Source organism: Phocoena phocoena, chromosome 4 (assembly GCF_963924675.1).
Source record: "Phocoena phocoena chromosome 4, mPhoPho1.1, whole genome shotgun sequence".
NCBI lineage: Eukaryota > Metazoa > Chordata > Mammalia > Artiodactyla > Phocoenidae > Phocoena > Phocoena phocoena.
In genome coordinates this window covers 120,983,352-120,997,150 of record NC_089222.1, presented here as the reverse complement: position 1 = coordinate 120,997,150, position 13,799 = coordinate 120,983,352, and the positions used below count along the sequence as shown (strand labels likewise).

At 35.5% G+C, this 13,799-nt stretch overlaps 1 protein-coding gene across 2 annotated transcripts in view; it reads left to right on the top strand.

The window, feature by feature from the left end:
* The window catches only part of TMPRSS15 (transmembrane serine protease 15), a 129,090-nt gene that overhangs the window by 78,928 nt on the left and 36,363 nt on the right, over positions 1-13,799 (top strand). For both annotated transcript variants that reach the window (XM_065877042.1, XM_065877043.1), the window contains one exon: positions 13,136-13,246. In XM_065877042.1, coding sequence (XP_065733114.1) covers positions 13,136-13,246 — 111 coding nt within the window. The remainder of the gene's footprint in view (positions 1-13,135; positions 13,247-13,799) is intronic.

Genomic DNA, 13,799 nt, shown 5'->3' with positions numbered 1-13,799 from the left:
GGTTCAAGACAATCCCTACCAAATTACCAATGGCATTTTTCTCACAACTAGAACAAAATATCTTAAAATTTGTGTGGAGACACAAAAGACCCCAAATAACAAAAGCAATCTTGAGGGAAAAAAATAGAGCTGGAGGAATCAGACTTCCTGACTTCAGACTATACTGCAAAGCTACAGTAATCAAGACAATATGGTACTGGCACAAAAACAGAAATATAGATCAATGGAACAGGATAAAAAGCCCAGAGATAAACCCACGCACCTATGGTTAACTAATCTATAATAAAGGAGGCAAGGATATACAATGGAGAAAAGACAGTCTCTTCAATAAGTGGTGCTGGGCTACCAAATGTAAAACCGATAGCTAGTGGGAAGCAGCTGCATAGCACATGGAGATCAGCTCAGTGTTTGTGACCACCTAGAGGGGTGGGATAGGGAGGGTGGGAGGGAGGGAAACGCAAGAGGGAAGAGATATGAGGATATATCTATATGTATAGCTGATTTACTTTGTTATAAAGCAGAAACCAACCACCATTGTAAAGCAATTATACTCCAATAAAGATGTTAAAAAAGTATAAAATAAAAATTAAAAAATAAGTGGTGCAGGGAAAACTGGATGGCTACATGTAAAAGAATGAAATTACAACACTCCCAAACACCATACACGAAAATAAACTCAAAATGGATTAAAGACCTAAATGTAATGCCAGAAACTATAAACCTCTTAGAGGAAAACATAGGCAGAACACTCTATGATATAAATCACAGCAAGATCCTTTTTGATACACCTCCTAGAGTAACGGAAATAAAAACAAAAATAAACAAATGGACCTAATGAAACGTCAAAGCTTTTGCACAGCAAAGGAAACCATAAACAAGACAAAAAGACAACACTCAGAATGGAAGAAAATACTTGCAAACAAATCAATAGACAAAGGGCTAATCTCCAAAATATCTAAACAGCTCATGCAGCTCAATATTAAAAAAACTAACAACCCAGTCAAAAAATGGGCAGAAGACCTAAATAGACATTTCTCCAAAGAAGACATACAGATGGCCAAGGGTCACATGAAAAGCTGCTCAACATCACTAATTATTAGAGAAATGCAAATCAAAACTACAATGAGGTATTACCTCACACCAGTTAGAATGGGCATCATCAGGAAATCTATAAACAGCAAATGCTGGAGAGGGTGTGGAGAAAAGGGAACCCTCTTGCACTGTTGGTGGGAATGTAAGTTGATACAGCCACTATTGAGAACAGTATGGAGGTTCCTTAAAAAACTAAAAATAGAATTACCATATGACCCTGCAATCCCACTACTGGGCATATACCCAGAGAAAATCATAATTCAGCACACACACATACCACAATATTCATTACAGCACTATTTACAATAGCCAGGACATGGAAGCAACCTGAGTGTCCATGGACAGTTGAATGGTTAAAGAAGCTGTGGTACATATACACAATGGAATATTACTCAGCCATAAAAAGGAACAAAATTGGGTCTTTTGTGGAGATGTGGATGGACCTAGAGACTGTCATACAGAGTGAAGTAAGTCAGAAAGAGAAAAACAAATATCATATGCTAACACATATGTGTGGAATCCAGAATAATTGTACTGATGACTAGTTTGCAAGGCAGAAAGAGAGACACAGATGTAGAGAACTAACGTATGGACACCAAGGCGGGAAAGCAGGGGTGGTGGTAGGGGTGGATGAATTGGGAGATTGGGATTGACATATATACAATAATATGTATAAAATTGATAACTAATAAGAACCTTCTGTATCATGGAGATATATAGATATATATGTAGATGTAGATATAGATATAAATATTTTCATTCATATATGTAAAATATAACTCTGCATTCAACAGTCTATAGAGGATTTTTATAGCTTGCTTCTCCCCTTGTACTATGATTTTTTTAAATACTTCTGTCCCACAACTTAGTAGTTCTCTCTAGATGCAAATATGCCAGGAAAACAGAATACACATTCCTTCCTACCTCTATCCTTCCCTTCCATAAGAGATTGTGGTCAGTTTGTCTTTAATTAAAATGTCTAGAAAAGAGGTAGTGCTGGAGCATTGTTCATCATCTGGCCTATTATCTGATCCTAGAATCATCTGTACAAATCTCTGCTCCTCTGCTTACAACTGGCCTAAAACTTAGACCCCATGCCAGAAAGTTGTATGCTTTCAGCATTACTACAAATATGAAAATTGACCTGTAGCTTATATACCCTCTGGCTCTGAAAATAAGTCATAACAATTGTTACTACCCAAGCTACATAGGTGAGAGTAAGTGGTAGCCCAGCCAACTATCCTGTTCATCAGAAGAATTTTGTGATGTTTTAGAAGCAGCTACTTATGATTTATAAGCAATGTTGACATGAATCAATCAAAAAATCCATTAGTGAAGTAAACAAAAAAAATCAATTAATGAAGTATACAAACAAAAGATCAACTAAGGAAGTAAACAAACAAAAATATTAAGGCCTATGAAAGAACATACAACACCAAAGGAAAGCAATAAAGACTTTTAGATCAACAGAAAATTGGAATTTATCTTAAAATAGAGTACATGAAAAATGAGAAAAGTATAGAAAGGGATATGATTTATAATTATTTTAATTTATAAATGATATTACTTATTTATTTTTAAATTATACTTATAATTATTTTTCAAAATAGCAAAAAAGAAAATATATTGACATGAAAATATATTTATGTGTATAAATATATAATGTATAAATTATATATTATACATTATGTATAAATATAATGTATAAGATATATAGACATAGAGAGAGATATAATGTATAAAAATCAGAAACTAACTTAGAGGAGAAGTAAATCACTGCCTTGGAAAATATTAATCAAGACAATTTTCAGACTACCATTATGAATTGTCACTACTCTATCCCTATGGCCACCTTTGGGCAGAGGAATTTCTCATTGAAACTCTACCACAACCAGATTATTATTTCTGACTTGATCAGAGGTTTTTGTTAATGGTGTGAACTGCACAGCTTATTTTGCACACCTATTCAAAAACCCTGGCACCAAAATACCACATTGTCACAAAAGTGCAGCACAAAAGCATGATCAAGTAAGCAAAAACAATAGGTAAAGAGATGGAAAAATGTGGGAGTCTGTGATGGGTAAACAGGAAAAAGACCAACCCACAAGTTGAAAATAATAGAACCAGTTAAAACTAACACTGAAAGGTGTAATGGGAAAAAACGATATACTTTCTAGATCTGATTAAAGTGACTGAAAAATCATGAAGTCTTATTGCTTACTGTAAAAAATTTATAAGCAGAAATCAGTGTTGTAACATTTCCTGTTTAAAATTTTTAATTTCAAGAGGAAAATTTTTCAGCAAATTTTTTTTACATCTTTATTAGAGTATAATTGCTTTACAATGGTGTGTTAGTTTCTGCTTTATAACAAAGTGAATCTGTTATACATATGCATATGTTCCCATACCTCTTCCATCTTGCATCTCCCTCCCTCTCACCCTCCCTATCCCACCCCTCCAGGCGGTCACAAAGCACCGAGCTGATATCCCTGTGCTATGTGGCTGCTTCCCATCAGAGTCAGCAAATTTTTTAAGGAGAATAAACAGAATCATTTTTCAAAGATGTCAAAAATCAGTTCAGCTTTATATTTTAGTCATTTTATGGTGAATATTTTAAAACAGTGGAGTGACATTTTTAATTTTTGAGGAGAAACTTCTGCAATAAAAATGTATAGACATCATTATCACTTGTATTTGAATGCAATAGAATTAAGTGCTCAGTTCTATAAAGTATTTTAAAATAGAGCAAGAAAATACGTAATAGATATTCTCTTGGAGGGGAGGGCCTCCCAACTTTTTTCCAAGGATGTCATGAAAGGAACTTTTGAGAAATACTATATATTTTTTAAATTTATTATATTTATTTATTTGTTTTTACAATAAAATTTATTTTTCAACATTTATTTCTAGTAAGTATAAAAACACAAAATAAACTAAGAACTTGTAGCACATTATATTAACTGCAACTCTAATTAATTATTAGCTGTTTAATATTGTTCCATATCTATTCACCAAATTAACATGAACTGCAAACATAAACTTTTTATTTTTTACTTTCTTCTTTTAATTGAAGTATAGTTGATTTATTATACTGTGTTAGCTTCAGGTGTACACAGCAATTCAGTTACATATACCATATATATATATATATATATATATATATATATATATATATGGTATATATAACTGAATGGTATATATGGTATATATACTATATACCATATATATATGGTATATATATATATATATATATATATATTCTTTTCAGATTATTTTTCCTTATAGGTTATTACAAAATATTGAGTATAGTTCCCTGTGCTATACAGTAGGTCCTTGTTGGTTACCTATATATTTTACATATAGTAGTGTGTATATGTTAATCCCAACCTCCTAATTTATCCCTCCCCCCAACCCCTTTCCCCCTTTGGTAAACATAAGTTTGTTTTCTATGTCTGTGAGTCTCTTTCTGTTTTGTAAATAATTTCATTTGTATCATTTTTTAATTTTTTAAAATTTTTATTGGAGTAAGGATGATTTACAATGTTCTGTTAGTTACATAGAAAATTCTAAAGTTGCCATCAGAAAACTACTGGAGCTCACGGATGAATTTGGTAAAGTTGCAGGATACAAAATTAACACACAGAAATCCTTTGCATTCCTATACATTAACAACAAAAGATCAGAAAGAGAAGTTAAGAAAACAATCCCATTCACCATCGCACCAAAAAGAATAAACTTATGTATCATGTTTTTAGATTCCACATATAAGTGATATCATATGATATTGGTCTTTGGCTGAGAAGTACTATATTTTTAAAGAAATGAAGATGAATAGTAAAATCAACTGAACTAATGAGATAAGAAAACTAATAGCACTAACCAAGAAGGGAGTGACTTTATTTACAAATCCAAACAACTGAAATAATTATTGAGCATTCCTCCATCTGCAAAAGTGAAAGCATCTTGAAATTTTAGAGAAATAGTAGGTCTTTAAAGCCATATTTTAAATTGTAAGGGAAAAGGGAGGAAAGAAGTGGAAAGAGAATAGGTTGGGAAAAGGAAGGCAGCAACATCTCTTCTATTAACAATATTACAGTTACTAGCTTTCATTAGAATCTTATAATAAGATAAATACATTAGGATTTTGAAAAATAGTACAATAAATTTCCCTTCAAGATAAAAGCCAAAAGAACATAATCTATGGCTTCCAACAAAAAATAGATTGGAGATTTATGGCATAGGTGTTGCTTATATTTGTTTGCCCTTTCACTAGATTTCAGTTCCTATGATTATGTTATTTAGGTAATAAACCATTTAGAGAAATTGAAGCTAAAATGGAGTCTTCCATGACCATCACTGTGTGCTTAATATGCTGGGAATGTGGTTTCATATCCCTCTTGGCCACAGGACAGATGCTGCTGGAGAGCAGAAAATGGAGGGATTGAGTCATCATCAGCACAATATTCTCCCAGAGAGATTTTTACACCAAAAGGCTGAAAAGCAATTATAGAAACAGGGAATTGGCAGTGGCAGATAATCACACTGGTAGTCGAAAGAGACATTAGGCACACATATCTGTTTATATTGGTGCTCTGCTTTGCTGGTCATTTTAGGAAAAAGCAATCAAAGGAATATCATAAATTTGCAGCATGTATGTGCTTCATTTATCTTCTGAGATATTTTAGGGACACCTTCCAAAGCATTCAGTTGATGAATAAAACAATTATATAACATATTTTTGTATCTCCTTTCTTTATCTTAGTTTTCACATTTTATTTACATTAAACTAGAGTATATGAAATATAGATTTATTAAGATCACTCTCCTCTGAATGTCCCTTCATTGCTCTTTTCTGAATATCAGAATCTTAATTTGGAATTCAATAGTGCTTATCTGGCAACTGTGGAAGTGGCAGCTGATTACATTTAGGGGTTTAGAGCACTCCCCAGATTGTGTGGCATGTGCCTTAGAGATCAGTCCAGTTCCATTAAAACCAAGCATATGTTGACTAAATGAGGCAGGGCTACTGGAGACTTCATAAAAAGGAGATGGGAAAATTCAGTTCTTAGCAATATTTTTTTTTCTCTCTCTCACTATGGGTATAAAATTATCAGAAATAAGATATAAGAGGCCACAGAGAGTTAAACTTTTGGATTAAAGACTTCTTAATGAAGCCGAGCTGTTATATGTTGCAAAGAATCAGAATTCAGTTCATGCATGTAAAGGGAAATTTTGAAAGAGTTTATTCACACTTCTCCTCAGAATTTGTCATTCTTTTCAGTTCAGCAGCAATAGATTGTTTTGCTCCATACAGCATTTTTTCATCCAATATATTCATCTTATAGAAATAAGTTAATATTTCTACGTTCATATGGTATAACCTTAACAGCTTTGGCTACAGCACAAAAATAAATTACAATTTTCAGATATTTATACATGTTTTCATTCATATTTTTATTCAGATATTTAAATTTTCATTCAATGGATATGTGTTCTCCAATTAAATATAGCCTGGCTACACTAGTAAAAGAGTAAAATTATTAATAAATTATCTATTATTAAATTATTGATATTGAAAACTCATTTTTACATAATGATTTTAACAAACTATGAAAACAAAGAAATGGGGTAATATAAAAATAACTAGCTGTGACTAACATTCTATAAGTATATTATGATATTTGATTATGGGTACATAATTAGGCCATCAGGTTTTAAAATAAATATAATACTTATTAAGTATAGATTTAAAATAGAATATATAAATTCAAAAATATATGTACCTAGCTTTAAGTATTCCTGTTTGCTAACTGAAAATTAACACTAGAAAGATTAAAATATAAATTCAGTTAGAACATTAATGCTTGCCTGTAGAGTAAGTAGCTGTCTTTGCCCATTTATCATCTCACTAACCTGGTTTAAAAATATGTGTTTGTGGGGCTTCCCTGGTGGCGCAGTGATCGACAGTCTGCCTGCCAATGCAGGGGACACGGGTTCGTGCCCCGGTCTGGGAAGATCCCACATGCTGTGGAGCGGCTAGGCCCGTGAGCCATGGCTGCTGAGCCTGCATGTCCGGAGCCTGTGTTCTGCAATGGGAGAGGCCACAAGAGTGAGAGGCCCACGTACTGCAAAAAAAAAAAAAAAAAAAAAAAAATGTGTTTTTGAAATAAATTGATAATTACATTTACAAGAACCTCCCTAATAGTATTATACTTGATATATGTAACTTACTCTCATTGGATAAAGATTTGTAGAAACAACCAGCCCAGTCATGCCTTCCTTAAAGTATTTTTTATTAAAGTAACTTAAATTTGGATTGAAAAAATATAGACTTCATCAAAGTTTAAAATAACCTATACAAATAGCTCCAATTATTGTTGTGAGATACCCAGAGGAAAGGATTATGTGTGATTTCTTGCATTATCTGGAGGGGAAAGTCACACAACCAGAACATAGAAGTAAGAATAGTAACTTAAAAATATCAATGAAAAGGATGATTTCTAAATGTTACTATCAATACTTTGCTATTAAGGATAAAATTTATTCTGCATTCAATGTATTCATATTGGTATACTAAATGCATTTAACTTTATAAAAATTTACTCTCATGATATACCTAAGACATAAGTAGTATTTATCCTATTTGACAGTGAAGGAAACTGAGTTTCTGAAAGACTAATTTATTTGCCCAGGGTCAAAAATAAATAAAAAGGAAGTGGCTAGTATGGTATTGACACAAAAACAGAAATATAGATCAATGGAACAGGATAGAAAGCCCAGAGATAAATCCACACACATATGGTCACCTTATTTTTGATAAAGGAGGCAAGAATATACAATGGAGAAAAGACAGCCTCTCAATAAGTGGTGCTGGAAAAACTGGACTGCTACATGTAAAAGAATGAAATTAGAACACCATACACAAAAATAAACTCAAAATGGATTAAAGACCTAAATATAAGGCCAGACACTATAAAACTCTTAGAGAAAAACATAGGCAGAACACCCTATGACAAAAATCACAGAAAGATCCTTTTTGACCCACCTCCTAGAGAAATGGAAATAAAAACAAAAATAAACAAATGGGACCTAATGAAACTCAAAAGCTTTTGCACAGCAAAGGAAACCATAAACGAGATGAAAATACAACCCTCAAAATGGGAGAAGATATTTGCAGATGAAGGAACTGACAAAGGATTAATCTCCAAAATATACAAGCAGCTCATGCAGCTCAATATCAAAAAAAGAAACAACCCAATCCAAAAATGGGCAGAAGACCTAAATAGACATTTCTCCAAAGAAGATATACAGATTACCAACACATGAAAGAATTCTCAACATCATTAATCATTAGAGAAATGCAAATCAAAACTACAATGAGCTATCACCTTACACCAGTCAGAATGGCCATCATCAAAAAATCTACAAACAATAACTGCTGGAGAGGGTGTGGAGAATAGGGAACCCTCTTGCACTGCTGGTGGCAATGTAAATTGATGCAGCCACTATGGAGAAAAGTATGGAAGTTCCTTAAAAAACTAAAAATAGAACTACCATACGACCCAGCAATCCTACTACTGGGCATATACCCTGAGAAAAACCATAATTCAAAAAGATTCATGTACCATAATGTTCATTGCAACTCTATTTACAATAGCCAGGACATGGAAGCAATCTAAGTGTCCATCGACAGATGAATGGATACAGAATATGTGGCACATATACACAATGGAATATTACTCAGCCATAAAAAGAAACGAAATTGAGTTATTTGTAGTGAGGTGGATGGACCTAGAGTCTGTCATACATAGTGAAATAAGTCAAAAAGAGAAAAACAAATACCATATGCTAACACATATATATGGAATCTAAAAAAAAAAAAAAAGGTCATGAAGAACCTAGGGGCAGGATGGGAATAAAGATGGAGACCTACTAGAGAATGGACTTGAAGACACAGGGAAGGGGAAGGGTAAACTAGGACAAAGTAAGAGAGTGGCATGGACATATATACACTACCAAATGTAAAACCGATAGCTAGTGGGAAGCAGCCGCATAGCACAGGGAGATCAGCTCGGTGCTTTGTGACCACCTAGAGGGGTGGGATAGAGAGAGTGGAAGGGAGGGAGATGCAAGAGGGAAGAGATATGGGGATGTATCTATATGTATAGCTGATTCACTTTGTTATAAAGCAGAAACTAACACAGCATTGTAAAGCAATTATACTCCAATAAAGATGTTAAAAAAAAAATAGGAAATGGCTAAGCTGCAGATCAAACCAGTCATATGATTCCAGAGCTTATGTTTTAACCACCACTCAAATCAGTAAATTTTATCTTCATAATTCATAGAATCAATTTTTATTTTTCAAATCAATAGAGTTACCATCAGCCAATCAACTGCCTAATTTTTAAATGTTTTTTTGAAATCATACTTTTAAAGATTTCTTTGTATTGTGTCAACTCTATTACTAAGGTTCATACTGATTTTTGAGGCATGTCACTCATTTAACATAAATTAATTCACTTAACACTTAACAAATATCTACTGATTTCCTACTTTGTTCCAGTCATTTTGTCAAGTCCTAAACATATAAAATGAAGAAACAAGGCATAAGGGTATTACAGATAGTACATTGTACATTCAATTTAAAGAATGGACCCGATGAGAATATAAACAGATAAAACTTGTTTTTCTCTACTTACTTTATTTCAAATCTCTCTTTTATTTTATTTTTTATTTTTATTTATTTATTTTTTGCGGTATGCGGGCCTCTCACTGTTGTGGCCTCTCCAGTTGCGGAGCACAGGCTCTGGACGTGCAGGCTCAAGCGGCCATGGCTCACAGGCCCACCTGCTCCGCGGCATGTGGGATCTTCCTGGACCGGGAAACAAAGCCGTGTCCCCTGCATCGGCAGGCGGACTCTCAACCACTGCGCCACCAGGGAAGCCCCAAATCTCTCTTTTTATTCTGGGATATTTCAGGCAGACCTCTTCATTTTTCCCGTTATTTTAGATATGCAATTTTCTTAACTGGGTAATTAAAACTCACTTTTAGGTATTAAAATGTACAGTCAAATACAACATTAAAACTTTACTATCATCTAAGTCACAGCTATTTTTTTTTAATCTCCCAACTCAGGCATAAATCTTGGCCCCATATCTTGAAGTAGAAGAAGGTGGAAATATTGTCTTTAACTTATTTCCCACTTTCTTTCCCTTCCATCTTCCCATAGCTCCAGTGTTGGAAGAGAGGCAGAAAAGGCTAATCTTCCACCACTGTAGTTTTCTTTCAGCTAACAGTAGCTCCTGGACAAATGCTAACTCTTTTGTAGAACAGAGTTGTGGGTTCTTTGCTGTGTTCCTCTCCCCCCTCCCCAGGACCACTGCACAGTAGGCATGGGTAGTGCACTACTTACCCTGTGATCTCTTATAACCCTGCTTTGCTCATAATCTCCACCAACCAGGCTTCATTCCCGCACGTATTTGTGCTGGAGCCAGCTTGTCCTGACAGGCAGCTGTCACTCAGTTATCTTTCCCAGTGTCCATGTGGCCAAAACGAAACGCATGCACTGCCCTGCACATGGAGAAAATGCAGGTTTTTTCTACTGCCACCCTCTCTCTTATACCTAACTATCATGAAGGAAAGTTCCAGCCAAATGTCTGGCTTCTAAATTCATTACACAGGAAGTGAATACTGATCTTTATTTATATAGCTATCTACCCACAAAATTTAGGACACTAAAGTTACCGTCTCCATGAAATTTTTCACTATACTTCAGTTTAGTCTGGTATTTTTCAAAAAGTGTATCATGAGGGCTTCCCTGGTGGAGCAGTGGTTGAGAGTCCACCTGCCGATGCAGGGGACACGGGTTCGTGCCCCAGTCCGGGAAGATCCCACATGCCACGGAGCGGCTGGGCCCGTGAGCTGCGGCTGCTGAGCCTGCATGTTTGGAGCCTGTGCTCCACAACGGGAGAGGCCACAGCAGTGAGAGGCCCGCGTACCACAAGAAAAAAAAAAAGTGTATCATGAAATCAATTTATTGAGTTTTGGCCACCATTCTTTGCTATGGAGCAAAATGGATGGAATAGAATAGAATAGAATAGAATAGAATAGAATAGAATAGAATAGGATGGAATGGGATGGGATGGGGTGGGGTGGGGTGGGGTGGGGTGGGGTGGGATGGGATGGGATGGAATGGAATGGAATAGAACAGAAATAACAGAACAAAGTAAATTTTAATTCAGTTACATGCACACACACTCACACACACACATATACACATTGGGGTGTGCCCTAGAGTACGATTTAAAAGACGTATTTTTACTGTGGTCCCAGCTGAAAAAAGTACCTGAAAGTCCCTGCACTAGTCCCGTGTAAGCACTAGCCCTTATGACTCTGCAGTGTAACAAACTTTCAGCTGGGGAGTGAGATGACCTCTCTTCTTTAAGGCAACCCAGTATGAGTTGGTTCTCTCGGGGCATCCTTCACTTGGTTTGCTGGATGGCAACTTCCTCCCATGTTGCACATGAAAACACTATTCCTTAAGACCCTTATTTAGTCTGTTTCTAGAAAAAAACTCGAATCCTCTGTTTCATAGCTGGAAATAGGTGCTAGATAGAAATTTATAGTCACCAGACTAGTTTTGGTAATTTTTCAAGTATTAGTATGGCTACATTTAGTACGTCTCTTTAGAACATTACAGTATTTGTCAATGCTCACAGATTTGGGGCTACAACCTAGATTCTAAAGCAACAGAAGTTATTCTTTTCAGGTGTCATTACATTTGGCTGCCATAAATTCAGAAGATCTCTATGGAGACCAGTACCATTTGGTTTTGAAACCATTTTAACATGAATTGTGTATCTATGAAAGCAGTACAGTATAGTAGTCAATGATTAATATTCATTAATAGCTTTTAAAATACAGGTTTCCCTTTTCCTTTTTTTTTTTTCAAGTGCTTTTTCTTCCCCATTATTGTTGTGCATGCACCACTAGGGGAAGAAACTTCAAGTTTCTCCATACCCAACTAATATTTCCTTTCTCAGAGGGTCCAAATCCCGTGTGGCCCCAACAGAGATCCTAATATCAGGATGTAGCTACCCCTCCCAAGTGAATCAGAAAACAACTTGAGGAAAGCAAACCCCTCTTTCCAGTGAGATGAAGACTCTCCCAGGGCAAAAGTCCTTAAGATTTAAACAAACATTTACAGGAAACATAGTTCTCACTCCTTTTAAACAATGAGTATTTCAAGTAGACATCTTTCTGCACAACTCAAATTCTGGAAAAAACTACCGGATCTACTCAGTTCCCTCCTTGTCCAGCCTCTTCATTTTCCTTCTGTTTCTTAATGCCCAAGCACATTCCCATGACTCCAACCCTGCTTTTCTTGTTTGGCTCTCCATTCCTACCTCCCTTCAAATTACCACTATTGCAGGTTCCATTTCTTTAGATGACTTTCTCCCATCTCATCACATTTTAATCAAGCTCACTGTTTCCAGCCTGGTCCAACTTTGATCCCACCAAAAGGCCCCTTCCACATTTCTATATAATAAAGGTTTGGAGGTATCATTTGGATGGTAAAACCAAGAGATCTCTCTATGCTTGTGTAACATGCCAGTGGTTGTTACTTGTATTGGGTTGGCCAAAAAGTTTGTTCTGGTTTTCCCATAACATCTTATGAACGAACTTTTTGGCCAGCCCAATATGTTCATTTGGGTTGGAAGAATTTGAGACTCACAGAGATGGTGCGGGAGAGGTATGTCCAAAACCTCTCAGCCATCTCTTGCAACTGCCCTGCCCTCTGCTGCAAAGGAGTTGCTTAAGGTTTTATACATGCTCTTCTTAAGCCATGCCTCTGGCTTTGACAGAACTATTGCAGAAACAGTCTGAGCAGTTAAGTGTGTAGTCATAGTCAATATCAAAGCCAGCTTTAACTATGCACTGTGGCAAATAACAAGATGTTTAAAGGGGCAGAAATGGGATGGGTACTCTAGAACCGTCTGTCATTTCTTTATGCTATACAGTACATATTTTTCCCCCACAGAGCCCTGCAAGGAAGACAATTTTCAGTGTAAAAATGGAGAGTGTGTCCCACTGGTGAATCTCTGTGACAGTTTTCCACACTGTAAGGATGGCTCAGATGAAGCACATTGTGGTACGTTTTATTTTTAGGAAAATACTTTTTATCAGCTTAACCTCTACATTTGGATTCTACAGATGTGAAAGGGAGATTATGACTATATTCATTAGGATATATTTTGGTACTCTGAAGTTATGATCTCCCGCTGATTTCAGCATCGCTGTCATCATTCTAGTTAGAATAAAAGCTAACATGCAAACTCTTGTTTCTGTTTGTTTGTTTAAACTTGACTACATTTAATAACTTTAAGTCTAGGACAACCCATCTTCAGGTAAAAAGCATAAATACCACAGAGAGACAACAGCCCACACCAAGCACTCTAGCATCACTCTTATTAACTATTATACTCTGTACATTGCCTACACACAGAGACACCTTCATGCTCATTTATAACTGTCTTTCTTAGACTTGTTCCTTCACATGCTTGATTCTTCAGTATCTACTACTCCTTCTGCCTGTGACTCCTGTCCAGCCCCACTCCAGATCTCTATCACATTAGGAGTGATGGCTACTTTTACTCTGTCTTACTTTTATTTCAGAGCACATACTTAATGCTATTTATGATGTG